At 65.4% G+C, this 27,168-nt stretch overlaps 9 protein-coding genes across 9 annotated transcripts; 5 read left to right on the top strand and 4 right to left on the bottom strand.

Moving 5' to 3' along the window:
• Positions 1–2,157: 2,157 nt before the first annotated feature.
• F751_1025 (Retinol dehydrogenase 11) lies at positions 2,158–3,996 on the top strand (the record flags this gene model as incomplete). The annotated part of the gene is made up of 6 exons (XM_011397897.1): positions 2,158–2,284; positions 2,460–2,527; positions 2,650–2,767; positions 3,050–3,162; positions 3,348–3,404; positions 3,619–3,996. 6 exons carry the CDS (start codon positions 2,158–2,160, stop codon positions 3,994–3,996), a joined length of 861 nt encoding a protein of 286 aa, XP_011396199.1.
• Positions 3,997–4,958: 962 nt separating this feature from the next.
• Positions 4,959–6,414, bottom strand: F751_1024 (Pre-mRNA-splicing factor SF2; the record flags this gene model as incomplete). The annotated part of the gene is made up of 4 exons (XM_011397896.1): positions 4,959–5,022; positions 5,633–5,862; positions 6,067–6,183; positions 6,340–6,414. The coding sequence occupies 4 exons, from the start codon at positions 6,412–6,414 to the stop codon at positions 4,959–4,961; spliced, it is 486 nt and encodes a 161-aa protein (XP_011396198.1).
• Positions 6,415–6,823: 409 nt separating this feature from the next.
• F751_1023 (Putative clathrin assembly protein) lies at positions 6,824–9,968 on the top strand (the record flags this gene model as incomplete). The annotated part of the gene is made up of 9 exons (XM_011397895.1): positions 6,824–6,937; positions 7,058–7,130; positions 7,255–7,352; positions 7,661–7,717; positions 7,808–7,882; positions 8,426–8,534; positions 8,743–8,948; positions 9,147–9,667; positions 9,767–9,968. 9 exons carry the CDS (start codon positions 6,824–6,826, stop codon positions 9,966–9,968), a joined length of 1,455 nt encoding a protein of 484 aa, XP_011396197.1.
• Positions 9,969–10,317: 349 nt separating this feature from the next.
• F751_1022 (Transcription initiation factor IIA subunit 1) lies at positions 10,318–11,583 on the top strand (the record flags this gene model as incomplete). The annotated part of the gene is made up of 5 exons (XM_011397894.1): positions 10,318–10,448; positions 10,542–10,628; positions 10,725–10,941; positions 11,104–11,242; positions 11,420–11,583. The coding sequence occupies 5 exons, from the start codon at positions 10,318–10,320 to the stop codon at positions 11,581–11,583; spliced, it is 738 nt and encodes a 245-aa protein (XP_011396196.1).
• Positions 11,584–11,848: 265 nt separating this feature from the next.
• F751_1021 (hypothetical protein) lies at positions 11,849–14,575 on the bottom strand (the record flags this gene model as incomplete). Its single annotated transcript, XM_011397893.1, has 4 exons — positions 11,849–12,172; positions 12,433–13,387; positions 13,736–14,059; positions 14,340–14,575. The coding sequence occupies 4 exons, from the start codon at positions 14,573–14,575 to the stop codon at positions 11,849–11,851; spliced, it is 1,839 nt and encodes a 612-aa protein (XP_011396195.1).
• A 383-nt stretch (positions 14,576–14,958) lies between these two features.
• F751_1020 (hypothetical protein) lies at positions 14,959–16,395 on the bottom strand (the record flags this gene model as incomplete). Its single annotated transcript, XM_011397892.1, has 3 exons — positions 14,959–15,328; positions 15,574–15,697; positions 16,368–16,395. The coding sequence occupies 3 exons, from the start codon at positions 16,393–16,395 to the stop codon at positions 14,959–14,961; spliced, it is 522 nt and encodes a 173-aa protein (XP_011396194.1).
• Positions 16,396–16,911: 516 nt separating this feature from the next.
• Positions 16,912–18,010, top strand: F751_1019 (hypothetical protein; the record flags this gene model as incomplete). The annotated part of the gene is made up of 3 exons (XM_011397891.1): positions 16,912–17,223; positions 17,402–17,755; positions 17,873–18,010. 3 exons carry the CDS (start codon positions 16,912–16,914, stop codon positions 18,008–18,010), a joined length of 804 nt encoding a protein of 267 aa, XP_011396193.1.
• Positions 18,011–18,327: 317 nt separating this feature from the next.
• F751_1018 (Ubiquitin-like modifier-activating enzyme 5) lies at positions 18,328–20,239 on the bottom strand (the record flags this gene model as incomplete). The annotated part of the gene is made up of 5 exons (XM_011397890.1): positions 18,328–18,376; positions 18,644–18,788; positions 19,023–19,218; positions 19,448–19,710; positions 20,056–20,239. 5 exons carry the CDS (start codon positions 20,237–20,239, stop codon positions 18,328–18,330), a joined length of 837 nt encoding a protein of 278 aa, XP_011396192.1.
• A 760-nt stretch (positions 20,240–20,999) lies between these two features.
• On the top strand, positions 21,000–26,973 carry F751_1017 (Presequence protease 2, chloroplastic/mitochondrial; the record flags this gene model as incomplete). Its single annotated transcript, XM_011397889.1, has 15 exons — positions 21,000–21,074; positions 21,489–21,615; positions 21,860–22,392; positions 22,669–22,893; positions 23,072–23,378; positions 23,646–23,888; positions 24,058–24,226; positions 24,367–24,607; positions 24,804–24,892; positions 25,170–25,289; positions 25,481–25,661; positions 25,916–26,025; positions 26,173–26,291; positions 26,463–26,631; positions 26,808–26,973. The coding sequence occupies 15 exons, from the start codon at positions 21,000–21,002 to the stop codon at positions 26,971–26,973; spliced, it is 2,874 nt and encodes a 957-aa protein (XP_011396191.1).
• Positions 26,974–27,168: the final 195 nt, after the last annotated feature.

The following is a 27,168-nucleotide window of genomic DNA, read 5'->3' as shown; positions in this document are numbered from 1 at the left end:
GGGGGCGGGTCCTTCAGACAACTGCCCATCGCCCTCTGCGCCTGACCGGTTCCGGGGCATTGAGATGGGATCCTTGAAAGGATGCACGCATGTAATATAGAGGACTCGCCCGTATGCGAGCTCAACCTCCCCGGGGTTTGCCCGCCACCTCGGGCCGTGGCTGGCCCAGTGCTGCCCAGGCTTCATCCACGGCCCTTTGCAGCCCCTTGTGCCGCGTGCTGGCGTAGCGTGTGTAGTGGGGGTGTGATGTGCCGAAGAGGGCGCAGTCCTTGGTAGGGACCCAAGAATAGTCAGCGGTGCCTGTGCAATGGGGTGACCGAGAGGAAGAGGGACACAATGAGGTTGCGTCGTGTGGGGCGCTCCTCTTGAAGAAGGACGTCCAGTGAGATTCATGCCGGCTCAAAAGGCCCGGGGAATATGGCACTGCCTGCAATCCGCCGGGCCCGGCCACGTCCGGTGCAGCTGTCACCATGTGCACAGAGGACTAGAGCACCTCGTCCTTGCCCGCGCGGTGCGTCTCACCGTAAAACACCACGAAGACCTCGGCGGCGTTGGCCTGGCGGCTCCTGGCCTGGGCAGGGGTCGGCATCTGGACCTGCGCGGGCCACCAGGGGAAGGTGGGCAGCTTTGCCCAGACCAGGGTCCCGTGGGGGAGCCCGCCACTGCCCAGCCCCGCCACCGCAGGCGGCAGGCCCGGCTTTGATGCGACGCCCGTTTGTTGCATGGCCAGGGGTCGGGCGCCGGGGCCCAGGGGCTGCAGCTCGGTGTCTGAGGGGCCAAAAACAGGTGGGGATGGAGGGGTGTGGGCTGCCAGGTGGGGCTCGCTCCAGCGCTCCGGCGGGGTGGTGGGACCGGGGCCATCCAGCCCGCGCCCGGGCTCCAGGTCAGCCAGGGAGGCGCTCTTGTCCATGTGGGTGCTGCCTGGACAGTGTGGAAGGAATGGGCGGGGTGAGAGAGGAGTGAGCAAGGTGGGGGAGGTTGCCGATCTGCAACCAAGTCGTGCAGAGGATGCCGAGACAATGAAGGAACATGTGTGGCCCGACGCAAATCAGCCTCCAGCCCCGTCACCCAGGGGCATGCACGCTGGAGCATTGTCAGTTGATAGCTTCCCAGGCGTCCAGCATGAGGTGCAGATTCAGTGCCGCCGATGCGCATATCTTACGGAGCAGGAGTCCCCCACACAACAACCTCACCTGAGGACACTGGACTTGCGTGCCAGGCAGCGGATGGCACGGTCGTCTCTACTCCGCTGGAGGTTGCCTGTGCTGGTCCTGCATCCAGGCGTGAGGGGTGGGGTGGGGCCGCTGTGGGGACACGCCTGGGGCCACCTGAATTATTGGAGGCCCGCAGCCTGCGGCCACATTCCAACTCCCAAACGGGCCTCGACCCTCCGACACACTACCTGCGGAGAAGACACGCCTCACACTGGGTCCTCTGAATGTGAGTATGAGCTTCGAGTCCTTGCCGCCGCCTGCGTGCGGAATACCGAGGGGTGCATTGCGATGGACGCAGAACCAGAGGGGACCGGAGGAGGTTGCATCTACATGCCTGTGCACCTACCTTCCAGGCGACGCTCGACACGCAATGCCATGCCCCGATCTGCGAGCACGATATAAAAGGTGATGAGTCATGATACAAAGGATGTGCTGCGGCTGTGCGGGTGAGGGAACATGATGGTAGCAGGTTCGGACATCCAGTGAAGCCTCCCTTACAGAAAGTCCTTCTCCAAGATCCCTATGGCTGATGGGCCGTCTTGCACTGGGGGTTCAACGTTGCTGCTCCGAATCTTGATTCAAATGGATGAGGATCCTACCCATCTTCGGACATCTCGCTCGCTGCATTGATATCGAGGAGGTGGAGGACGGGGTCGTCATGGGGGCGCACTTAGATTCTGCAGCGCGCGCGCAAATTTGTAATGGACACCTCTGCAATAGGCGAGTAACGAAGTCCCTAATCCCAGCACCTCCCAATGCACATGTACCATATTGATTAATATCAATGGAGACATTGACGTACTTGCGGGAGCTTCTGGCGGTGGTATGGGAGGTGGCCACACAGGTGAGGAACGCTCGTACTGAACCCATGATCGGGGAATTCGAGTTTCGCTGAGGCGTAGGATCAAATCTCAATGTTAATCAAATACCACAGAAACTAACAATGCGGAGCATTCCGGACTTGGGGGACATCGGGGAATCTCTCGCTGGCGCAACTGTGCTGGTGACCGGCCCGACAGGCGGCATTGGGCAGCAGTCAGCCACGGAGTTTGCTCGTCGGGGCGCAAACGGTGGGGTGAAGCACTAAGGAGGGGTTGGGAGGTCTCACGCACCTGTGCTGGACAAGGGGAGTGCGTACCGTCACATTCGTTGCTCTCCTGCGGTCGTTACCACCGTGCACTGTGCTCACGAGAACCCTAATTTCTGGCTCTGCAGTGGTTCTGGCATGTCGCAACCCTAAGAAAGGTGAGGAGCTGAAGAAGGAGCTGGAGGGCGCAGCAGCGGCAGAGGGGAGGGCGGTGCCGAACCTGGAGGTGGGCGGCTGGTGGAGGGTGGAAGGCTCATGCTGGAGAATGGGTGATGCAACTCACCAGACCGGGGCCCTGAAAGGTGGCCTCTGTAATTAAAACTGTGTGTGATCAACCTTTATTCTCAGGTCATGGAGCTGGATGTGTCGAGCCTGGCGTCGGTGAGAAAATTTGGAGAAGCCTGGGAGTCGCTGGGCCGGCCCCTCCACGTCCTCGTGAACAACGCTGGCATCTTCTCAATGTCAGGTGCCGCGGCATGGTTGTTTGGATCCAGGATGCGTAAGCTTGCAGATGGGACAGCGCTGTACGGTCTGCCACACATGTCGACCTGGAGTTGTTTGAGTGACAGAGTGGGCGCATGCATCCGCCACGTGCCTGGCTGTCCACCCAGAGACCAGCACTGGGCAGCCTGTGCCTCGCCCTGCGCAGGCCTCTTCCTCCCTTTCTTCCTTCTTGCCACCTTAACCCCCCCTTCTATCCTAAACACTGGATGACCTTCCTGCGCCCCACCCCATCCCTTTTGCACAGCGCCCTACAAGCTGACCAGCGAGGGATTTGAGTCCCACCTGGCGACCAACTACCTGGGCCACTTCCTCCTGACTATGCTGCTGCTGCCCGCCCTCAAGCGAGGGTGCACGCAGGTGAATGACTGGAGTCAATGGGGTGTGGGGTCCAGCGCATCTGAGTAGAGCCTGCACGGCAATCTGTGGTCGTCGGGGCCTGTGTGGCTGAGCACAGGCACATGCATGCATGTCCCGGCGGGGCGTGCTTGGATGTGCTGAGGCTTTCACACGCAGTCACCCTACTCCCCCCCCCTTCACTCCAGAGGGGTGCGCCCTCCAGGGTGGTCCACGTCTCCTCCAAGCTGCACTACATGGGCAGCGTGCGGCGCGGGGACCCAAACCTGAGCAGGCGGTACACGTCCCTCACCGCGTACTGCCAGAGCAAGCTGCTGCAGGCGAGTGCCGCGGCTGCTGGCGCCTGCCCTGCCCCCGCGCCTGCCTTGGCCCGATGCATCTCCCCCCCAACCGCCGCCTCTCCCTCCCACGCCGGCCCCCCCGTCGAGCCCAGCCCCCAATCCCCTCCCACCCGCGCAGGTGCTGTTCTCCACGGAGCTGGACGCGCGGGCGGGCCCCAGCGTGCGCAGCGTGGCCGTGCACCCGGGCGAGGTGCTGACCAACGTCATCCACACGCTGCCCGGCCCGGTGCGATGGCTGTACGCGCGGCTGCTGGCAGGCGTGCTGCTGACGCCGCGCCAGGGCGCACGGTCCACGGTGCACGCCGCCACCTCCCCGCGCGTGCTGGCCGAGGAGGCGGCCGCGCCGTACCTCCACAGCGACTGCGCACCGGTGCCGCCCAGCCCGGCGGCGCGGGATGCCGAGCTGGCGCGCTGGGCGTGGGCCTGGTCGGTGGACGCCGCGGGGCTGGCGTCCGACCGCGACCTGGCGCCGGTGGCAGGCGGTGGCGCGCCGTGAGGGCCCCTGCAGGGCCAGGCCCTCGTGCTGCCTGGCCTGGGTGAGGTTCTGTGGGCACCTGCAGAGGGCACACCATGCATGGCAGAGAGTGGCCGACTGCGACATCGAACCCCCTTGGATGTGTCGCCGCTGCACCACTCTGGCCAAACTGGGGCGTTGCCGTCACACACGATGCATTGTGTTCCAAAAGCACAGCATGTAGATATTCCAAGCGACAGCCAGGGCATGCAAGCACTCGCACGACAGAGACTGGAGATCTTGAGCAGCGGCAGGAACACTGGCACCCGGCACACACCACCTACCTGGAGGCCCCATGCCAACTTCAGCAGGCAGAGATGATGCTGATGCGGCGCCCGACCGCTCCGGGCCTGGCTGGTCCTCAAACCCCGTGCCACAGCTTTTCAAGGTCCTGAAGCGGCCGCGCCCGAGCACGGTGCCCTGCATGGGTCCTGGACGCCCTCCACATCTTCGCAGCACGCTTCCTGCCAACAGGCCAGGCGCCAAGCTCGTTCATGATGTCTCGAGCACCACATCGACGACGATCTCGGCGTTCGCTGAGGCACCTCATGGGCTCAACAGCGCCTGGACTTCCTTTGCTCTGCCATCGTAGCTCCGTGCCAGGCAGCTCACGTGTCCCCTCCATCCCTGCACGCCTCATGCCCACTCGCCCGCTGCCGTGCAGCAGGGCTCGCCGCCCACGACGCCCCGACTCCTGCTCTGCTCCCTTGCATGCCCCAGCTGGCGCCCCTGGGAATCTCGCGCTCCACTCTGCCCTCACGCCACTGCTCCTTCAGTGTCCTCACGCCAGAGCCCTGTCCCCTCGCCCCGAGTCCACAGTCTTTCGCAGCCAGGCCCAGCCAGGCTGCCTCCCCAGGTGCTCCCTCGCCTCCCAGATCCAGTCCAGCTTGCTCGCTCCACGCGGCCAGCCAGACAGCGCACGTCCCTACCCCAGCATTACACGGTCAGCCCAAGCGGCACGCGCGTCGGGCTCCCATCGGCACCAGCCACTCCGCTGGCCAGAGGGACCTACAGGAGCTGTGGGACAAGCTTGCGTGGTGTTCGTGGAGGGTGCATGCAGCAGGGTAGAGCAAATGGAAGGGGGGTGAAACAGGCCACAGGCAGCCAGCCAGCGGTCCTGGGAGTGGGATTGCGGCAGGGAGCAACTCCTTGGACCGCAGCAGTCTCCAAGGGGGGGGTGGCGCTGGTCAAACCTCCTTTCAGCTCACACGCCGGCAGCGATGCATGCCGGCGGCCTCTGACGTCGACTCTGGTACAACCACCATCCACTGCACCGCCACATCAGTCGTCGGCCGGGGCGGGGCTTGCGCTGCGCCGGGGGCTTGCGCTGCGCCGGGGGCTGCGGCTGACGCTGCGCCGGGGGCTGCGGCTGACGCTGCGCCGGGGGCTGGGCGAGCGTGAGGCAGATCGTCCGCGGCGCGGGCTGGGCGAGCGTGAGGCTGGGCTGCGAGACCTGGACGCCGGCGACTTGGAGCGCCGGGCGGGTGAGCGCGAGCGGCTGGGCGAGCGGGAGCGCCTGCCGCGGGGGGAGCGCGAGCGGCTGGGCGAGCGGGAGCGGGAGCGGCCACGGCCGCCGGCGGGCCTGCCCCGCCCGCCCTCCTCGGTGAGGCGGATGTACGCCTTCTCGAAGGGGTTCTTGAACTCGGTGTCGTCCAGCTTGCGGATGGCGCGGTCCATGTCCTCCTCGTTGTCAAACTCCACGACGCCGACCGCCTCGCCACGCTCGCGGATGACGTTGGTGTAGGAGGGGGTGCAGACCTTGCGGAAGTGGTCCTTCAGGTCCTGCCAGCTGGCAGACATGGGCAGGCCGCGCACGGTCACGCGGAAGCCAGTGGAGCGGGGGCGGAACTCGCGGGCAGGCGGGCCGCGGCCGCCGTAGCCGCCGCCGTAACCGCCGCCGCCACCGTAGCCGCCGCCGCCACCGCCGTAGCCCCCGCGGTCATCGAAGCCACCGCCGCGGCCGCCAAAATCTCCGCCGCCACGAGAGCCGCCCTTGGCCAGCTCCACGCGCAGCCTGTGGCCGTAAAAGTCGTAGCCGTCGCGCCCGCGCACGGCGTCTTGAGCGTCACGGCCATCCTCGAACTCCACGAATGCGAACGCGGGGGGGCGGGCGGGGGTCTTCAGGTCCACCTGACGGACCCGTCCATACTTGGCGAACAGGTCCTCGATCTGCGTGCAAGAGCCATGGGAGGACCTTGAGAAGCTTCATAGGAGGCACTTCGTATAAACAGGGCACACGGGAAGCGCACGTCATCGCGACGCGGCTGCCGGCCAGGGTGGCAAGTCCACCCTGACCGAGCTCACATCAATCCACCTTCTACGCACCTCACGCTCGCGAATGTCGTCGGGCAAGTTACCCACGTACACCAGGCAGCCTCGGTCGGCAGCAGAGCGGGACATTGTGGGTAGCGAGGGTATGGGGGCAGCCCTGATGGAACCTTCCACAGCCTCGCGGAGTATGAGGCGTCGCAGAGCACAGGGGGTTAAGACTTGGTACACAGGCTAGATTCTTGAGCAGAGTCTTCCGGTGAATCCTCCCCTCCCGGCGTTCGTTGCCCCGCACGAGGGGGTGGGCAGCACAGCGGTGATCGTGGTTTCTTCTTTCGGTTTTTCATGTCAGGTACAGAGAAGGAGAGCAACATCTGAAGGTCCCCCTAAACCCCCCCATCAGCTTGGTAAGACCACCTGACCACCATGCATTACCACTGACGCTGGGCTGTGCGCACCGATCAAGGCCACCTGTCGGTTCCACGGAGGCGAGGCGATCTCACCTGGAGGAGCGCGAGCACCATCATCCCGATCTCTGGTCATGACTGAGTTAACCACTGCGCAGAGCCTGAAACAGTCGGTTAGGCAGTTTGGTCTTCGGGCGTCGGACACATGGAAGCTGGCGGGCGCAAAGACCTCACGCTCGGACACCAAGGTGTGTCCTGGGGTGGCTGGAGGGTGTTCCGCGGCCGGCATGGCTCTGATGCTACCGAGCAGGGGCGGAGCATGCCCTGTCCCACCATCCCACCCTGTCGGATACCATGCCACGACGCAGCTGCTGGATGTTGCATTAGTGAAGGCCACCACCCCCCAAACCCGGGTCCCTCCAAAGGAGAAACATGTCAGAAGTGCGAATGGAGGGGCGCCGTGATTGGTTTGGTAGTGCTGTGCAGGGATATGTTGTGTGGCACGGATGCGTGTCGACTGTGTAGGGGGATAGATAAGACCCCCTCTCATTCGAAACCTGTGCAGCCCTGAAGCTGGCTGTCAGCGGCGGGGGTGGCAGCGGCTCCGCCAGCTACGTGGTGTCCCACCTCCTTCAGCGCCTGCACAACGCCTCTGACTGGCTGGTGCGCGGGGAGTGGAGGATCATGGGTTGAGCCAGTGGTTTCCTCAAGATTGATGGGTGCAGGATGTGATTCCGCCATGGGTTCCTCCCCCCCCCGAGTCCTGCCCATGGCTTCCCTCTGGTCTCGTCCTGCGAATGGGTAGAGCCTGGCACTGTGCCAGGCCGATCTTGTCCCTGACCCGCCGCTCCCTCATTTGGAGCGTCGTGCTGCGTAGAGGCTCTGCAGGCGCGTAATCAAATGCAACATTCTCGGTGCTCTTTCTGAAACCTTGTCTAACGCCCCCCACCCCACCCCTACTCCACACGCAGACAGCGCTCAAGTCGCTGATCACCATCCACCGCCTGATGGCCGAGACGGATGAGGGTGTGTGGGGGGAAATCAATCGCGTGGGCGCGCCCGCCCGCGGCCGCGGCCCGCTGGGCGTGGACAACTTCATCGACACCACCAACATCGAGGGCCGGTTTGACTTCTCAGAGTTTGTGCGCGCCTACGGCAAGTACCTGGACGAGCAGCTGCGGCTGTACGCCGCCGTGCGCTGGACCTGCAGCGCCGTGGCGGCAGGCGGCCCGGTGCGGGCGCGCCGGGGGGGGAAAGCGCGGCCGGCTACGGCGCGGCGGGGTACGGCGCGCCGCCCGGCCCCGCCGACGCCCAGCGCTCGCCGGGCGGCACGGGCCGGTTCCGCACGCTTCCGGCGGCGGAGCTGCTGCACCAGCTACCCCTGCTCCAGCGCCTGCAGCGGCACCTGGTGGACTGCGTGCCGCGCGGCGCGGCCACCCACGATCCCGTGGCCCTGGCGAGTTTCTCGGTTTTGTTCGAAAGGGGAAGGATGCCTGGCCTGGGTGCAAAGCTGTCTCCCCACTGTACGACACTCCCGGCTGGGCGTCGCTGCCGTGCTGGGCTGCTTGCCGACCTGATTCCGGGCGTCTGGGATTGGAGGTGCAGGGCTGTGCCCCTCACCCTTCATGGGAGCGCGGCCTGGAATCCGCATGTACTGGCCCGGCAAGGATGCACCAGCCCATCAGAGCCATGAGAAGAAAGCACGAATTGCCCCCAATTCTCCTCCCTCCCAACAGGCAGCGCTGGACGCCGTGGTGCGCGAGTCTTTCCAGCTGTACAAGGCGCTGAGCGAGGGTGTCATCAACCTGGCGGACGCCTACTTCTCCATGCCCTACTTGCAAGCAGGTGGGGTCCCTGTGGTGGACCTGCGGTGTGGTCTGCTGCGCGTCGTGGTGGGCAACAGGTTTGCTGGTGGGAGGTGGGTCGGGGGCTCGGAGCCTGCCCCGGCGCGCGCTGCATCCTGTCCCAGCGGTGGCCGTCCATGACCCCGCTGAGAGACCCATCCCAGCTCAAAACCTGATCCCCTTCTCCTCCCCCCCCTCTCCCCACACAGTTAAGGGGCTGGAGATCTACCGCGAGGCCAGCGCAGGCACCGACGCGCTCAGCGCCTTTTACGCTGCCGTGGGGCAGCTGGGCGGCGTGGGCGCCGCGCGCTCCCTGCCCAGTCTCACCCCGCCGCCCGCCGACTTCGTGGCCAGCATGGAGGAGTACCTGGCCGAGGCGCCGCGGCCGGAGGGCGAGGCTGCGCTGCCCAAGGTGGTGGGGGGTGTCGTGGTGCTTTTTTCCGGGAGGGTGGGGTGGAACGCGAGGGTGTGCCAGCGGCCCAGCTCCCTCTCCATTTCATGGCGCGCTTCCTGGGGAGGGGTCGTCGGGGCCCCTGCCCGCACCCTCCCCAGGGACAAAGAGGCTGCACAACCCCCTTGTCCCGACCCATCCCTCTCTTCCTCCACTGCACAGAGGAGCGGGCCCCTGCGCAAGGGCCGCCTGGCACACTCCGCCTCCGGGAGAGCCGGCGAGGGCGGCGCCGCGTCCCACCCCCGCACGCTGTCCAGCGACCCGGGCATGGTCCTGGCCCCCAGCCAGGAGCCCGCGGGGGGGGAGGAGGGCCCGGATGGCGGCTCTGGCGGGGGCCTGGCGTCCCCGGGGGGGGCGCCAGGCTCCCCCGGCGCCAGCACGGGACCGCCGCGCGAGCGAGACCTGCTGGGCAGCGCCCCCGGGACCCCGGCACGGACCCCGGCGCACGCGGCGCCCTCCCCGCTGGACCTGCTGGGGGGCCTGACGCTCGAGGGACTGGACGTCGCCCCGCCCGCCGCGCCCGGCGGCGCACAGGCCCCGCCCCACGCGTCGGCCAACCCCTTTGCCGGGCCGGACCCCTTTGCTGCCTACGGGGCGGAGCCGGCCCACGGCCAGCCGACCCGCGGCGCAGACCCGTTTGCGCTGCCCGGCGCGCAGCACGCCTTTGGTTTCGGCGCCCAGGGGTCCGACGCCGCGCCGTGGCAGGCGGCGCCGCCAGGGGCACCGCCGGGCGGTCGCCCGCCGGTGCCGCCCCTGGACACGTCCTTCTTCGCGGGGCTGAGCAACGGCGCGCCGACGTCCAGCCCTGCCGTGCTTTCCCCGGGGGGCACCGCGCGCTGGACCCAAGGCGCCGCGGGCACGCCGCAGGGCGGCGGCGAGGACCTGGTGAGGGCGGCGGGCGCGAGGGACCCTTTTGCCACGCTGGCCGCGCTGTCGCCGGGGTCCTCGGGCAGGATGCCCTCCCCGGGAGGAGGCCTGCTCTGAAGGGGGGGGTGGAGGATCCACGCCGAGGGCGTCATGCCAATGCTTCGTGCATGGTCCACTGCCCTGTCGCCGCTCCAGCCATGGACTCGTGTGAAGGCGGAGCCACATTGATTAGAACACCAGACCTGACAACTTCAGAGGAACGGTCGCGGAGCACCAGGAAGGAGGTGTGGCGGGAACTCTGATGGCCATGGTGAGGACCGTACGTGGCGAGATAGTCTCGAGGTGCGCCCTTCGGCCACGTCCTCCTCCCGCCTTCTTCATCCCATGAGCCCCCCCAGGCGCTGCATGTGGGGGCCCTGGTACTTGAGCGGCATGCCAGGCCCTGCCCATCCGCCAGACAGCCACCATGTCGCGTGCTGGGGGCGAGAAGGCCGGTCGTCCCGGTGTGGGCGAGGCTACCCTGGGCGTGTACCAGGGCGTCATAGATGATGTCGTGGCCAACGTGAAGGCCGACTTCGTGCAGGAAGGAGTAGATGAGTGAGTATGGCGCGCTGGACGGGGGGGTTGCATGACTGGAATTGGGGAGGTTGCGGAGGCGATCAAGGAGCACACACCGCACCGTCTCCGCAGAGCCGTGCTGGACGAGCTTCGATCCCTCTGGGAGTCCCACATAGTAAAACTTGGAGTGCTAGGGAAGGCAAACGATCCGTCGGGGAAGTGAGTCGACTGAGGAGGATGGGTGGGAAGAGGTGCTAGACACGAAGGCTTGTGGAGCAGTGTCATCTCGGTCCCGAGCTCCCGTCAACCCTTCAGGCAGAGCAAGGAGGGCGTACGAGCAGCAGACGCCCTCACTCTTAGCGAGGACGCCTCGGTCCTGGCTGCCAGACCCACCAAGGACCAGAGCCCAGGGCCTGGTGCTGCCGCGCTCGACCATGGCGACAGGAAACGGCCGATCATCGAGACGGGCGACACGCCCCCCACCAAGCTTGTGAAGACAGAGGCCATTCAGACCCCTTCCATCCCTCAATGGGTGCGCTGGTGGCCAGATGGGAGTGTGTACGTCGGTGGTGGTGGGGGTTCAAGGGAAGAGTGGTGAATGAACTCTTCCTTCTATGTGGCTGCTGCAGTGGCGAGGATCATTGACACATGCGCATGGTCATGCTGATGTGCTCTCCAAAAAACACGGTGCCAGGATGGAGCCGCGGAGGAGGCAGCCGGCGTCTCCGACCCTAGCTCATCTGTGCCGGCTGGGGCCGAGGCCGAGGCCGAGGACAACCTTGATGATGTGGAGCTAGACGATGATGAACTTAACGAGGACGACGACCTCGAAGGTGCTGAAGTTGTGTCTGGTGGTGCAGACTTGGTGAATGCACGCCCGGACAGCTCAGTGCAGGGGCTGAGTGATGCCGCTCGTCAATTGCCTCAAGGACACGGGACCCCATTCGACACCCAAGCTCTGGCAATGCTCTCTCACCCAAGCCCATCACAATCCCTGTGACCCTTTTCAGACGTGGATGCGGTGGGGAGTGACTCGGAGGATCAGCTGCTGGGTCAGTTTGACAAGGTGCACCGGTCCAAGGCGCGGTGGAAGGTCAACCTGCGGCACTGCATCCTGCAGCTGGATGGTAGGGACTACCTCCTGCACAAGGCTACGGGGGAGTTCAACTTCTAGCTGGCCGCTTGTCCTTCTCGCCCACCCTGTCCCATAAACCATCCTGTCCTCTGTGACAAAGTATTCTTGCCCCAGGTCTGGCGAAGAAGCACCAGGGTGCCGTACACCGTGGGGAAGGCGCTCACCTGGGCGCCCAGGAGTGTGCGTGGCAAAAGCGCATGGGCACGAGGTGCCCTTCTTGCGAGGAAATTCTCCAAAGAGATAACCACATATGATACACGAGTCACCAAAGGCGACCCTGCTCCAGGTTCAGAGCCTGCGCATGTCACGACCACGCCGGTAGGGCGTCCAGGGTCCAGCTGCTTGGCCCCCCCGCCAGCGGCAGCCAGGCCGCGGTCCGGTTGGCGGCGCGCACCGCCCGCGACAGCGCCGCGTTCTCCACGCCGTGCCGGGGCGCATCCGCCCTCGTCCCCGGCGGGCACTCGCCACGCGCGCCCGGCGCGACCACCCAGTCGGCCGCCAGCCACCAGGCGGGGGCCGTGCCGTTTGTCGCTAACCGTGCCTCCGCCCGGCACGCGTTGTGCAGGTCCTGTGCGCAGCTGACCGACTCCCACCTGCCGCTCGCCGCGTCGATCACCGCGCAGCCGGCCTGGATCGGGTGGTTGGGTGGTTGGGAAGGGGAGGGGTTCGACATGTGTGCACCCTTAGGCTCTAGCAAGCAGTGGGCTGAGCTGATACCCGCACCCCCTTCTTCGCTTCTCGTGGGCGTGCGAGGGATGGCACCCCATTGCTGGCCGACACCCTCGCTCTTGTGCCGCACCGCTGCCCAAGACCATCCTCAGTGAAGCCGCCCCCCCCCAAAAAAGAACAGAGAAAAGGCACTGATTACTCTCGTCCACGAAGACGCACCGGCCGGTACTGCAGCTGCACCCGGGCGAAGCCCAGCAGGTCCCAGACGGCGCGCGCCAGCGCGCCAAACCAGCCATGCAGGCTCGGCCCGCGCGCCAGCGGCGGCTGCGGGCGCGGCTGTGCGGGCGCCCAGCCCCACAGCGCCCCCGCCGCGCGCGCGGGGGTGAGCAGGTCCGGGGACGGCACGGCAAGCCCGCAGCCGGCGAACCCGGCCAGCCCCGCGGCGTCCAGCCAGGGCGCGTTGCCCCGGTTCCACTGGAACTCGCAGTTCAGCGGGCCGTACTCCAGCTGGCAGGCGATGACGCGCGCCCAGGCGCCGTCCCACAGCGGGCGCGCGGCGTCGCCGCCCTGCACGTCGCAGGCCGGCGCGCCGCGCGCAGCGCGCAGCGCCGGCTCGTGCCACCCGCACACGCTGCCGTCGTCCTTGGGGAAGACCAGCGGGGCCATGGCCTCGCCGTAGTCCGCCCCCGACACCAGCACCAGCCGCTTGCCTGCGGCGCGCAGCTGCCGCGGCGTCGGCCAGGTGGTGGCGGGGGAGGGCGGCGGCAGGCCCGCCGCCTCGCTCTCCCGCGCGACCCCGGCCACGAAGCGCGCGTGGTCGTCGCGGTCGTAGACCCAGGCGCGGGGGAAGGCGCGCAGGACGTCGCCCAGCAGCTCGCCCACCACGCCCCAGTGCGCCAGGTCGGCCTGGTCGTCGAAGAAGAGGACCAGCGCGTCGCCCGCGGCTCCCTCGCCGCCCATCCAGGCCGCGACCTCGCCCAGCGCGTCCAGCAGCGTGCGCTGGTCGAGCGCGGGAATGGAGGACAGCGACGGGCTGCACCCCAGCGTCTCCGTGTCCCAGCGGATGCGGCGGCCCAGCAGCTTGGCCACCAGGTTCAGGGCCTTGACCAGCGCGTTGAGCTGGGGCACGTGCAGTCCGCCGCAGTGCGCGATGCGCAGCGCGCCGCCCACCCAGCTGCGAGGGAGGGGAAGGAGGGAGAGGAGGTGGGGGGGTGGGCGGAGGGAGATGCGTCGGAAGCCACATGGGGCCAGTGCCGGACCTAGCAGTCCAAGGGCTGCTGCGACCCAGGATGCCAGCGATCTTCGCGAGCATTCCCGGCCACAGACGTTCCTCGCCAGCGTCATAGACAGTCCCATCCCCTCCCCTTGCACAGCCTCTGCCCTCAGCCATCCAATAATTCCCCCTTTTACACAGACGCCTCGATTCCCTCTTGCCCTCCCTGCCGTGCACACCCTCCTCCCTTGAATAACAGAAGCAACCCCCCTCCCAACCAGCACAGTTCCCCCCTTCCCCGTAACGCACTGCGCATCAAGCTCCAGCACGCGCACGCCCATGCGCAGCTGGTCCGTCAGCGACAGCCAATGGTTGTTGGTGCGCAGGCGGGGGCTGGCGCCGGCGGGGATGGCCCACTTGATGTAGCGGAAATAGCCCTGCCAGTACTCGTCCAGGTTGCCGTAGCCGTCCGCCAGAGTGATGGCCGAGTTGTGGGAGCCCAGCAGCGAGGCCCGGCAGAGCGGCACGTCGGCCTGCGCGTCCAGCTGAGTGCGGATGGCGTGCACCTGCCAGTCGGGGATGACCACGCTGCCACGTTCGCACACCAGAGAGCACTGGCTCTCCCCGTCGCACCTGCGTTTTGTGTGTGTGTGTGCTTTGGGGGGGGGGATCGCGAGAGGAGAGGGGGACTCCAAAGCTTGGTTTCCTTCTGTGCAAGGGGCACGAGCCTGAAAGCGGGAGGAAGGAAGACCAGGAGGGGGGGTGCAAGTGCTTCATGCCACGCAGGCCCTTGCTTACTGCAGGCGGCTGGCAGGTACTGACCACATGGTACAAAGGCATGGGGTCCTTCTTCAGCATCCCAGTCCAGGGGGTCCCATTAATGAGAGCCCCATCCCCATCGTTTTTCACTGACCACTGGACCTCCGTGCAGTTCACGCCGGGGGGAATGCCCCGCCGGACCACGGCAATGTCCTCATCCTCGAGTAACAGGTCCCTCTGGGGTATGCACAGGTATTTGAGGAGCACCCTCTCCTCCGCGCTCAGGTCCAGGCCGGCGACCGGGAGGTCCTCGGCCGGGGTGCAGTCCCTGGCGGAGGCCTGCGAGCTAAACAGTTGGGCAGCCGCGATCTCAATGTCCAGGGCCTCCATGGGTGCACTGGGCACAGCCCATGCCCAGGGGAGGGCGAGCAGTACCAGCGTCAAGCAAAGGAGTCGCCGGGACGGGTAGGCCTCCCGGCCGGGAACCTTGCAGGTAGGGCGGTCCATGATTGCCCTGTCGACCCTGTGGCTACATAAGAATTCGAGTTCGTGACGCGAAGCCGGTCGCACCGTTCCCTATGATCATCACTCCGCTAGAGTTACGGAAGCTCGCGCCCTCACGATTCGATTTGAAGCCGACGAATCGCATCCCATGCTTGCCCCCCCTCAGATGCCAGGCGGATGGCCATGGTCTGCTCAGCTGACGGTGGTTCTCAACCATGAATCACCCTTCTACTTTGCGTTACAGACCCAGCCTCCTTCCACACCCCTCCTCACATGCTCGACCCCTGCCGCCCCTCCTCCAGGTGCCGCAGCGCCTGCTTCAGCGCCACAAAGCGCACAAACTTGGCGTACACTGCGGGGTGGGAGGACGCGGTGGCGCGCATGGAGGGCGTCGCCCCTCGCTCCGCGGCCTGGGCCTGCATCCAGGCCGACAGCTCGTGCCGCAGCGAGGTCACCGACATGACCAGGCGCTCGCGGGCCAGCGCGCGCATGCCCTCGGTGCCGCCGCCCCCCGCCGCGATGTCCCGCAGCTCCTGCGGGCCCAGCAGCTCCAGCAGGCTGGGCAGATTCTGGTGGGCGGGGTCGTGCCTGCGCATGAGCGTGGCCTCAAGCTCCAGCATCTGCACGCCGGACGCGGCCCTGTTGGGGGGGGGGGGGGAGAAGGGAAGAGGAAAACATAATGGACTCAATCCTGGGAGTGAGGAGATGCAAAACATCATGATGCCTGCTGGCTGCAGAGTCCAGCACACCGAACAAGAGTCCAGAGGGGGGAGGAATGTTGGTTGCCCCATCTGCTTTCCTGGAGCACAGCATGAGCAGTCAGATGCGCCCACGCCTTCACACGCCTCTGCTCCGTTTCGTTTGGCGACACCCCACTCGCCTACCTGGCAGCCTCCGCCTTCTGTCGTCGCTTTGCGTGACTGAGCCTCATGGCCGCAGAGATCTTTTTGCGGACCTCCTCGGTGTGAGTGGTCCCCATCCGGCACTGTGACAGGTTGTACCGATGGTCTGCATGGTGGACGGGGGGGATGGGGGGGGTGCATCGGGATCATGCTGACGACACAGGATTAAGATGTGATGCCAAGCAGTGAACTGATGGCAGAAATCAGGGTGCACACCGAATCATACCCAAAACAATGCTTGGGAGCCCATGGCCTACGAATCTGTCCAAAGAAGGCCCACCCCAGCCTTTTCTCGAGCACCACAAGCTCACTCAGTGTAAAGGTCCTGCCACTGTTGGCCTGCGAGATCTTCTGTCGGTGCTCCAGTGACAGCGGCTTGCGCTGTAACAAGGGACAGAAATCAGGAGTAGAAAGAGCTGTCCATGGCTATCCGTTTGGCAAAAAGTGTGTCAAAGGGATCGCTGCACCGCCCCGACATCAAAGCCAGGCACAGCTGAGGGCACCCAGATCACCTTTTTTCTCTCTGCAGGGGATTTTCTCCGCTTGACCGGCAGGGACGCAGGGGTTGGGGCCTCATCACCCTCGGCGAGTGCTTTCATTGGAGCCGCTGCCCCATCACTTCCGTCTCTCAGATCTCCAGCAGCCTTCTCCCTGCACAAGTTGCAACTCGGGTCCAGGATCAATGCCCACCCCTGTCTGCACCTGTCCATGCAGCCAGCTCTGCCACATTGGCACATGGCAGGGCAACTCGAGCAGCCCACTTCATCAACCCTGACGTACCCATCCTCGGTCGGTGTGGGCCATGCTGCCGGGTAGGCATCATTACGAAAGGTGGCCGGCATCTGCAGTTCGGAGAAGGGCCTCCTCCCTCCCCATGCTGGAGTGACCCATGGTCGTACCGCGCCGCTGGTTCCAGGCCGACAGCTTCTACACGTGCGAGGGACAGCAGTGAAGGGACACCATGTGCGGAAGCTAGATGTGAGGCCAGGCATTCCTGACATGGAATGGGGCCGTGAGTTCAGGAAGGGGTGGGCCACTCTCTACCGCCTAGAGGCGAATGGGAGACAGCTTGGTCAACCGATCCCGGCAAAATAGAATCGATGCTGATGAGGCACGATCGGATACTTAATCGCTCGTGAGGGACGTGTCGACTTCAGTGGAGAATGGGCTTCCTCCCTGATCCATTCGACTCCCGGGAGGAGGGGTGCTGCGCCTGCGAGGCTGCCCCGGATCCATGCATTGCGCAGCTCGGCTCTCCCTCCCCACATCAGCGATTCCCCATGCCCACCGCCCCCAAGTCCGCCCGGCGCGACCGTGCCAATGCGGGCCTTTGAGGGCCACCGGCTGCAGAGTAGTCCCCTGTGCCTGTCCGTCCCCCTCGACGGCACCGAGAGGGTGCGGGGCCTGCACGCCCTCGAGCGCTCGGCGGTGGGGTCCCTGCCCGGGCCCAGCCCTTCCCCCAGCCCCGGTCGCGTCGCCCGATACAAGGGCCCACGCCTGAGCGCCCTCACCCTGCACGACCTGAAGCGGCCCCACCGGTCCTGGGAGGAGTTTTCAGGCTGGGGGGCGCCGTGCCTGGACGCCGCTTACAACCTGCCCCATGACCTGGACTGCCTCCTGGACAGGGCGGAGGTGAGCAGGAAGAGGTCAGGTATTTACACTTCCAGCTGGCATGGGGATGGAGCAGGGTGGAAGGGGGTGCCGCATGGTTGACTGGGCGCAGTGGCCGAGGCACGTGCGAGTCAACCCCTCGGTCATCGCCGCCACCATTCACGACATCACCCCCACACCGACAAATCACACTCACCAGGAGAATCTGGTGCGCTGGGCGCCAAACTACCTGCGCCTGGCGCTGCTGGTTGTGATGCTGACCTTCTACCTGCGGCCCCCCGCGCTCCTGGGGGCGGCGGCGCTGGCGCTGTCCATGCTCCGTGCCGCTGCGCTGGCGGGCGCGGCGGACCCCACACCTGGCGGCCACCCCGCCGCCACGGACGCCGTGGAGGGCGCTGCGGCGCAGCAGGCGGCGCTGGCAGCCTCCCAGGCCCAGTCGGGGCCTGGGCAGCAGGCGCTGACGCTGCTGCTGGCGGCGGGGGCCTGGGCGGTGGTAGCCTGGACGCGGTGCCTGCCTATCCTGGCCCTGGGCGCGGGACTGGGCACGGGGACGGTGCTGACGCACGCGGCGCTGCGGCGCGGGCCGCGCGCCGCGCGGGGTCCGGCGGCGCCGCCGGGCTGGTCCTTCGCGCAGGCGGCGGGGCTGGCAGCCGTGCCGCCGGGCGCGGAGCCGAGGCGCGCGCTGCGCCAGGGCCTGCAGGCAGCGGCGCGGCACTGCCGCAGCACGCTGGGCCGGGGCCGGCGCCAGCTGGCGCTGGCCGCCCGGCACTGGTGGTCGGCGCGGCGCCTGAGCGCCGTCAGGGCCTGAGGACTGTCAGTCTTTTTATTGTGGGGAAGTCCAAACGGAGGGGGAGATGAAGGGTGCGATCCTCCTGGACCTCCCTCCTTCCCAAAGAGCGGCTGGCAGCTGCAGCACGCCCGTTTCTACACATTCACTCTTCCTCGCCCCCCTGTCTCCAGTGACCTTTCTGACGCTGTAGTTCTTTTGTCGAGGGGTGGCTGTCTGGCAAGGGCAGGTTGACCTGCATCGCTGCGGGCTTCCTCCCCTTGCACGTATGATTACATCTACACACCAGCCACACGATGGCCTGAGCGCGACATTCGGCCCCTCCAGTGCCCCCCCCATCATTGCAAGGCGGAGAGCTGCGACAGGAGGTCGTCCAGCCCCTCCTCGCTGGGCTGCACGCCGTGTGCCGCAAGCTCCTCGGCCGTGACCCCGGGCCCCAGGGGCACGGAGTAGGCCACGCCCGCCGGCAGCGCCTGGGCCGCAGCGCCGGGCCGGGCCACGGCCGGCCCGGCGCCCGGCGCGTGAGCTTCGGCCACCACCTCTATGCCCCACTCGTTGTCGTCGTGCACGGGCGCGGCCTCGGCCTCGGCAGCGGCCGGGGCGGGCCCCGCCGCGGCGCGTGCCGCCGCCGCCTCGCCCTGCCGCTGCAGGCACAGGCCGCTGGGGCAGCCGGGGCTGGGCTTGATGTCCAGCGTGGGGAAGAAGTCGGTGAGGGAGGAGTAGCCCAGGTAGCGCGTCACGCTCCCAAACTCCAGCAGGTACTTGAGCGAGTTCTGGACCAGCAGCCCCGCCACGATGCCTACGGGGGTGGTGGGGGTGGTGTGGTCGTGGAAGCAGTCAGCATGCGGGGGTCCCGGTGGGGGCATGCCCAGCCCCCGCACGGTTCTGAACCGAGGATCCCAGCGGGATCAGGGTCAGAGCTGCGGTGCCCAAGGGCGCGATGCCCGGCCCCAGCCGCCCTCGCGCCGGTGGCCGACACGCAGCCACGCCGGGACACCCAGCCGGGCCTGTCCCCCTCTCCACCCACACACACCCATGGTGGTGGGCAGGGAGGCCGCGCACACACCCTCCCGCTTCAGCGTGCGCTCGTCGATGCCCGAGGCCACCACCAGCGGGGGCACGCAGGCGAAGCAGGCCGTGGTTCCCGGCAGGATGGTCTGGATGTGGCCGGAGACGGCGTCCTCCGATACCCCCGACTCCATCCAGGCCTGGCTGAGCTCCAGGCAGACCTGTGTGAGTCGGGGTGGAGTGGAGAACGGGGTGGGAGTCAGCGCCATGTGATCCGGGTGGACAGCTTCCGTGTCGTGAGGCGCAGAGCCGGGCTGTATGCCCGTCACAGCGATGACTGGGTGGGGCCCAACGCCCAGCTGCATCGAAAAGGTGCCAACAAGCGTCAGCCCAGGCAATCCCCCTGTTGCTCCCCTCACAGCAGCACCGACTTGTGCACTCGCTAGCCACCTGGTTGATGGTCATGCGGGCCTCGTAGTTGTCCACGCAGCTGAGCACCAGGTCCACGCGCGATCGACCAGCCCCGTCGCTCAGGCTGCGCTTGAAGGCCTCGAAGCCAGCCAGGGTGGTGATGTTCATGGTGAAGGCCTCCAGGGCCACGTCCGGGTTGATCCCGGTCAGCGTGGCCGCGGCGGCGGCGGTCTTGGTCATGCCAGCCTGGTCGGGGCGGAAGAAGAGTCGGTTCATGTTGGCCAGCTCCACCGTGTCGTAGTCTGGCACAGGTACGAGGGGGGGGTGAGAGGTGTTTATGTGTGGAGGGATGGGGATGAGCAGATGGGTGTGGGAAGCAAAGCTGGACCCACACGGTGTGGTTCTCGGCAATGCAATGCCCCATGCGCGAGGATAGACGCAGGCTTCTCCTGGGGACAGCACAGAGGAATGCAGGCTAGGGCGCTGGGGGGCCAGGAGGCTCTCAGTTGGGGGGTGGCTGCAGGACAAGCATTGGCAAACGGAGACCATGCAATGGGAATCGCAAGGTCTCCACCCATCAGCAGCAGGCACTCGGCAGCACCTTGGCACCCCAAGGCAGTGCCTCATCTTATCCACACCCGACTCACCGTACATGAGCAGCCTGCCGACCCCGCAGCGAGTCAGCATCTCTGCAGCCACTGAGCCCACGCCGCCCATCCCCACGACGGCGACCGTCTTCTGGCGGATGGCCTGGTAGTTGGTCACGATGCCCATCCGCTGCAGCGCCATGAGCCGGCTGTATGGGTTGCTGTCTACCACCTCGTCGCTCATCGTGGCTATGGATGGGCGGGCGGGGGGGGCGGGTGCACCACCGGGGGGCGGGCCAGGTGAGGTGTTGCCGCTCCTGCCGAGCAGGGCACTCATGCGCGCCTGCAGCGCCTGGAGCTGCTCCTGTAACTGCAGCAGGGAGAATGTTGGTGTTGGAATGAAGCTTGCTTCTGAATGACCGTATGCTGTCTGATCGCCCGACCCTGATGCCTCGAGGGGAACCCACGTCTGTTGCCGCTGCCTTGAGCTCCGCATCCTTCAGACCCTCCACCGATGCCTGAGAACATGGACGAGATAAGCTGATGTTAATCAAATTCCTATGCACCATACTGTATGCAGCAAGGATGATTGATTGCGTGCCTGCAACGCTTGGAGCTTGCTGGAGACGCTGTCCGAGGATGTCATGGTCAAGAGAGTGATCCCTCGATCAGGCGCGGCACGCAGCAGACGGTAGGATTAGATTCATCGAGGCACAATCCAGCGATGAAGGCCGTCGTGACAGGATAGCGTACGGGCCTCTTTCGGCCTGAGCTGGTACCCTTGATTTCGAGGGTGGGAAGATTTGCGCGCCCGCGCATTCTGGGACGTCATCTAAATCTGGGCATGCACGGGGAAGGCAAGGACGCTTCAGAGTCCAGCATTGCACAGAGAGCATACAGAACAACACTTATCTGAGTATCGTGGTTTGTCGAGCAACCCCTTTGGTCCGCACACACACGAACAGCACAGGGACACGGTCCTTGGGTGATCCTCGGTGCGCGCTATGTTTGCCGCGATCCGCATGACCAGCGCCGTCCGCTTATCCAGCCTACGTCTCAGTACAACCAGCGCACATCGGGTATGTGGGTCCCCCCTTGCGTGGTCGGCGCAGCACCGGCTGTGTGGTGTGTCTGGCTGCAAGCACACGAGGATGCACGAGAGGCTTCCGTACATCTTTGACTCCTGCGCGGTGTCAAGGAAGGCCATTCGGATCGGAACCTCATGCCCCATAACATGAATCCCACTTGCAGGCATTTTTCACGGCTGTGCGCCCTCAGCCAGCCAGACTGTCGTGCTCTCCGACCCCTGGCTCCGCCCTACGCGCCCAGCCCCACGCAATCCGTCGATCCAGACGGCCCTTCTCCGTCGCTGCTGTCGCCACCCCGCTCAATGCACGTGGGGTGTGTGTGTGTGAGTTCACCTGCAAGAGCACGTAGTGTGATGCTTGCTGCTTACCGTAAATCTCCTCCTCTGCGCACCGTTCCCACCTCAGGAAACCGCACCCGCCTCCCATCCGGCGGTGAACGCGCCCAAGGAGGCGCATGGCTTCACCCTGGTGGAGCAGCAGTATCTGGCAGAGTATGACTCGACCGCCCTTCTGTACAGGCACAAGAAGACTGGTATGGTGATTTTGGGTTTGGCTGGGGATCTGAGCCGGAATGGGATGTATGCCTAAGTCCCTTCTTTTGCCAGGGCCCTTTCCACGCCACTTCCTGTCCCCGAGCCCTGGGTGCTTCCCTTGGTCTATACCATTTGATCCACAAAGCCATTTGCTGCATACAAAGGGACCCCAAGCCGTGGAGGCATTCCGTGACCTGCCCACTTCAGCACCTACCCACACTCTCCACATCGCCGCCCTCCCAGGCGCGCAGCTGATGTCTGTAATCAACAAGGACGAGAACAAGACCTTTGGCGCGACCTTCCGCACCCCCGTGGATGACTCCAAGGGCACGCCCCACATTCTGGAGCACTCGGTGCTGTGCGGGTCGGACAAGTACCCCATCAAGGAGCCGTTTGTGGAGCTGATGAAGGGCTCCCTGAACACTTTCCTCAACGCCTTCACCTACCCTGACCGCACCTGCTACCCTGTGGCCTCCGCCAACCTGCGCGACTTCTACAACCTGGTGGACGTCTACCTGGACTCGGTGCTGCACCCCAACTGCGTGAGCGACCCCCAAATCTTCGCGCAAGAGGGCTGGCACTACGAGCTGGAGGGCGAGGCCGAGCCCTTGACGCTCAAGGGCGTGGTGTTCAACGAGATGAAGGGCGTCTACTCCTCCCCGGACTCGGTGAATGCCCGCGTCACCCAGGCCGCCCTTCACCCCGACAGCACCTACGCCAAGGACTCGGGCGGCGACCCCGAGGCCATCCCCACCCTCACCTTTGACGGCTTCAAGGTGCGCTGGGGTTTGGTGGTGGTCGTTGTTTTTTGTGTGTTTGGGATGGTGGGAAAGGGGCATTGAGGGGGGTTAGATAGACGGTGCAAAGGGAACCTGCTGCCTGGGGAAGGAGCAAAGCTGGATGCAGAGGTGAATCACAAACAAGTGTGCGCTCCTGTGGCCGAGGGAATGGGGTGTGCTGATCGGACTATTATTGACTTGTTGTCTGACAGCAGGAGAAGAAGTACAGCTTGTCCTCACCCCCCCTTCCCCCCCCCCCTTTCACTTACGCAGGACTTTTACGCGCGGTATTACCACCCGTCCAACGCGCGCTTCTGGTTCTACGGCGACGATGAGCCCGAGGAGCGGCTGCGCCTGTTGGCTGCGGCCCTGGACGGCTTCGAGGCGCGGCAGGTGGACAGCGTCGTGCGCCCGCAGCCGCTGCTTGCGCAGCCGCGCGTGGTGACTGAGCGCTATGCGGCGGGCGCCGTGGAGGAGGGCGGCGAGCCTAAGACTTTCGTCTCCCTCAACTGGCTGCTGGCGGAGGACCAGCTGGACCTGGAGACGGAGCTGGCGCTGGGCTTCCTGAACTCCCTGCTGCTGGGCACGCCGGCGGCGCCGCTGCGCAAGGCGCTGAACGACAGCGGGCTGGGGGAGAGCCTGATCGGGGGGCGGGATGGAGGACGAGATGCGGCAGCCCGCCTTCTCCGTGGGCCTCAAGGGCGTGGCCGCGGGCGACGTGGAGGCCGTGGAGGCGCTCATCCTGGAGACGCTGGAGGGGCTGGAGCGCGAGGGCTTCAGCGCCACCTCCATCGAGGCTTCGCTGAACACCATCGAGTTCGCGCTGCGCGAAAACAACACGGGCCGCTTCCCGCGCGGCCTCTCCCTCATGCTGCGCAGCATGGCCACCTGGATCTACGACCGCGACCCCTTCCAGCCCCTCAAGTGGGAGGACGACCTGGCCAAGTTCAAGGCCCGCATCGCGGAAGGCAGCGACGTCTTTGGTGGGGCATTGGTGTGGGTGGTTGGTGTGGGGCGAGGTGGATGGGGGGGTCAGGAGTGCATTGGGTGGCTGGCTGACAGGGGTCCCAGCTCGTCGTGCTGCGCAGGCCAGGGGGAGCCCCTGCCGCCCTCGTCCCCTGGGGGTGCGGCCCAGCCCCAAGTCAGGCCTTGCCGGCTGGACAGCCGTCGCTCATGCCCACCTGCTGCATGCCGCGCTCATAACAACTCGAACGAACACGTATTTTCTGCTTCCCTCCACCCCCGCCCAGGCCCCCTGATCCGGAAGTACCTGTTGGACAACCCGCACCGCGTGTCGGTGCGCCTGGTGCCGGACGAGAAGCTGGGCGAGGAAAGGGAGGCGCGGGAGCGTGAGGCCCTGGCCGCCAAGCGCGCCGGCATGAGCAAGGAGGAGGTGGAGGCCACCATCCAGGCCACGCGGGAGCTGAAGGAGCGTCAGGAGACGCCAGACACGCCCGAGTCGCTGGCCTGCGTTCCCCTGCTCCACCTGTCGGGTGGGTGGCTGTTGTGCAGTGGATGATGTGACGGGAGTTGTACGTGGGGTGAGGGGGTGAGGATGGAGATGGGGATGCGATGACAGGAACGGTCTCACCTGCATCATCGTCTCAAACCTGGCTCACATCATGAAAGCTTTACCCCTTGTCTCCCCCCCCCCAACTCCAGACATCCCGAAGACCATCACGACCACGCCTACGACCGTGAGCATCCACGCCAGCGGCGCCACGCAGCTCACCCATGACCTCTTCACCAACAACATCCTGTACCTGGATGTGGCACTAGACCTTACGCGTCTGGGTCCAGAGCTCCTGCCCCTGGTGCCCCTGTTCTGCAGGTGGGTGTGAGTGCGCTTGTACTCCTGGGGAGGGGAGAGGAACAAGGGGTCGACGGCGCGCATGTGGAGGGGACTGGCATCACCAAAAGCAAGCTGGCTCTCGCCACGTCGTCTCGATCCCCCCACCCCTCCACCACCAGGTGCCTGACCAACATGGGGACGGAGGAGGAGGATTTCATCACGCTCACGGAGCGCATCGGGCGCAAGACGGGGGGCGTGTCGGTGTCGCCCTTTGTGACCTCTGTCAAGGGTAGCCCCCTGCCCAAGGGCTACCTCATGGTGCGCGGCAAGGCCACCGCAGACAAGGCAGGGGACCTGCTCCAGGTCTTCCACGACATCCTGCTCACTGCGCGGCTGGACGACGCAGCGCGCTTCAAGCAGGTATCTGCTCTTTTTGTGGGGGGGGGGATGTGTTCTCCGTTTTTTTTGGGGGGGGGGAAGGGAAGGAGGAAACGAGGATGTTGGGAGGGCGTGGAAAGAGAAGGAGCTGGCGATCGTGATGCCCTGCCTTTTCCGGGAGGCAGTTGTCTTGGTGCCACGGAGCGGCTCACCCGCCGCCCACGCACCCACACTCCAGATGGTGCTGGAAACGAGGAGCGGGATGGAGGCGGGCATAGTGGGCAGCGGGCACTCCTTTGCCGGGTCCCGCCTGGATGCTCAGAGGAGGTGAGGAGGGGAGGGAGGTCTTGGATATATTCAGGGTGCTGTTGGCTGGCTGACACCAGGGAGGCTGCAGGCACCGTGCTTTCAGAGAGAGCCAGGCATCTGGTAGAGCACGGGTTCCGGCGCAGCGTCTGCATCCACCGTATCAGAGCGTTTGTCAGTGAAAACGCATGCTCCACATGGCCCAGGCCATGGCGCAGTGCTGGTGTACAGTTCTGTGAGGGTTTACAACGCAGCACAAACCCTTTAACACTGGCGTTTGCCCTACCGCAATCCGCAGCGCCGCTGGGTGGGTGTCGGAGCAGATGGGGGGCGTGGAGTACCTGCAGTACCTCCGTACCCTGGCCAAGCGTGTTGACTCCGACTGGGAGGGGGTGCGCCGCGACCTGGAGACCATCAGGTCGGTTGGGTTGTGGAGGTCGTGTAATGATACAGGCTGGCCCTGCCCCTGCAAAGGCCTGCTGAACCCCGCCATGCTGTTCGCATGCCATCAACCCTGGACGTGCCGACTGTCCTGACTGCTCATCACCATTCCACCCCCACTGTTGCACCGGCTCACTTCTCCACCCACACGCCAAATTCTCGATGCAGGTCCACGCTCCTGCAGCGCGACGGCGCTCTGGTGAACATCACCGGGGATGAAAGCGTGCTGCGTGCGACGGAGGGGCCCCTGGCCGACTTCCTGTCGGCGCTGCCATCCCTGCCAGGCCAGCGCGCTGATTGGAACCAGACCCTGGACCCCGCAAGCGAGGCACTGGTCGTGCCCACCCAGGTATGATGCGTATGCGATGACATCACGGGAGTCCATGGTGGTGTGCTCGTGAAGCATGGGTGCTACTGGGCAGCCTGTGCGAGCCGAGTCCCGAGGGGTGGTGCATGGGATTGAGACAGCTCTATATCATGTGGTCTGAACAGCTGCCGGCCTTCTTATGTTGTCATATCCTTCTCAAGGGTGAACACCATCCACTGGCCACGGCGACCCTCTGCTCATCTGCTTCCCCCCTCCCCCCCCTCTTCTCCTGCCAGGTGAACTATGTGTGCAAGGCGGCCAACCTGTACGAGGATGCGGGGTACAAGCTGTCTGGCACCTCGTACGTGATCAACAAGTTCCTTGGGACGTCCTGGATCTGGGACAGGTGAGGCGCCAGGTGCTGGATCTGGTTGAGCATGATTGTGGAGTAAAGCTTTTACAGTCTGCATAGAGTTGATGAGACTCCCGTCAGGCTCAGCTTTAGTGGCGGGAGCCAGCGCTGGAAACATTTCTATCCCCATTCCACTCACAGGGTACGCGTGTCCGGTGGCGCATACGGCGGCTTCTGCGACTTTGACAGTCACAACGGGATGTTCACCTTCTCCTCTTACCGCGACCCCAATCTCCTCAAGACGGTGGACGTGTATGACGGTGAGAGGCGCGGATGACTGTTACTGTCCAGATGGCTGGGGGAAGGGGGGCGGCGGGGTCTTGGGTTCGACGGAGCCCGTGGTCCAAGAGGATTCTCAAGCTACACATCCACAAGGATCACGGCCGATGAACATTTCTTCAAACCTCGCCCCCCCCCCCTTCCCTTTCCAGGCACGATCGACTTCCTGAAGGGTGTGGACCTGACGCCTGATGAGCTGAGCAAGGCCATCATCGGCACCATCGGCGACATCGACGCCTACCAGCTGCCGGACGCCAAGGGCCGCACCGCGTTCATGCGCCACCTGCTCGAGGTCTCCGAGGAGGAGCGCCAGCAGCGCAGGTGCGCGAGTGGTTTTGGTGTCGATGGCTTGGTCATGCAGGTCGCCGTGATGGACTGCCCAAACCATGGCGCATTCCTTTTCCAGATCCATGGCCTCCTCATCCCCAGCAGCTGCCTTCATGTCTCCCCTGCCTGCCCACTCAACCTCCTCCACTGCATGTACCTACTTCCCACAGGGACGAGATTTTGGGCACCCAGCTGTCCGACTTCCACGATTTTGCTGAGGTGCTCGCCTCCGTGCGTGACAAGGGCCGCGTGGTGGCCGTGACCAGCGCCGACAAGGCGGCCGCAGCGCAGGAGGAGCGCCCAGGCTTCTTCAACGCCATTCACAAGATCCTGTGACACGCTTGTGGGAGTTGTCCTTCATGCAGGGCGCTGCAGATTTGCAGTCTTGGAGTACAGTTGAGTCGATCCCTTGCCATCCAATTTTGTAATGCACCCGTCAATGCCTGTGTCACTCAGGACAATCGTTGGCGGCGACTGATTATCTCGACTTGTGTTGGTGGGAGCGTGCGTTCTTCTTTGCTCAGGGACAGA

The sequence above is a fragment of the Auxenochlorella protothecoides genome, assembly GCF_000733215.1.
Source record: "Auxenochlorella protothecoides strain 0710 unplaced genomic scaffold scaffold122, whole genome shotgun sequence".
In the NCBI taxonomy this organism is placed as follows: domain Eukaryota; kingdom Viridiplantae; phylum Chlorophyta; class Trebouxiophyceae; order Chlorellales; family Chlorellaceae; genus Auxenochlorella; species Auxenochlorella protothecoides.
Note: the sequence above shows the minus strand (reverse complement) of the source record. Positions and strands in the feature narration are given on the sequence as shown.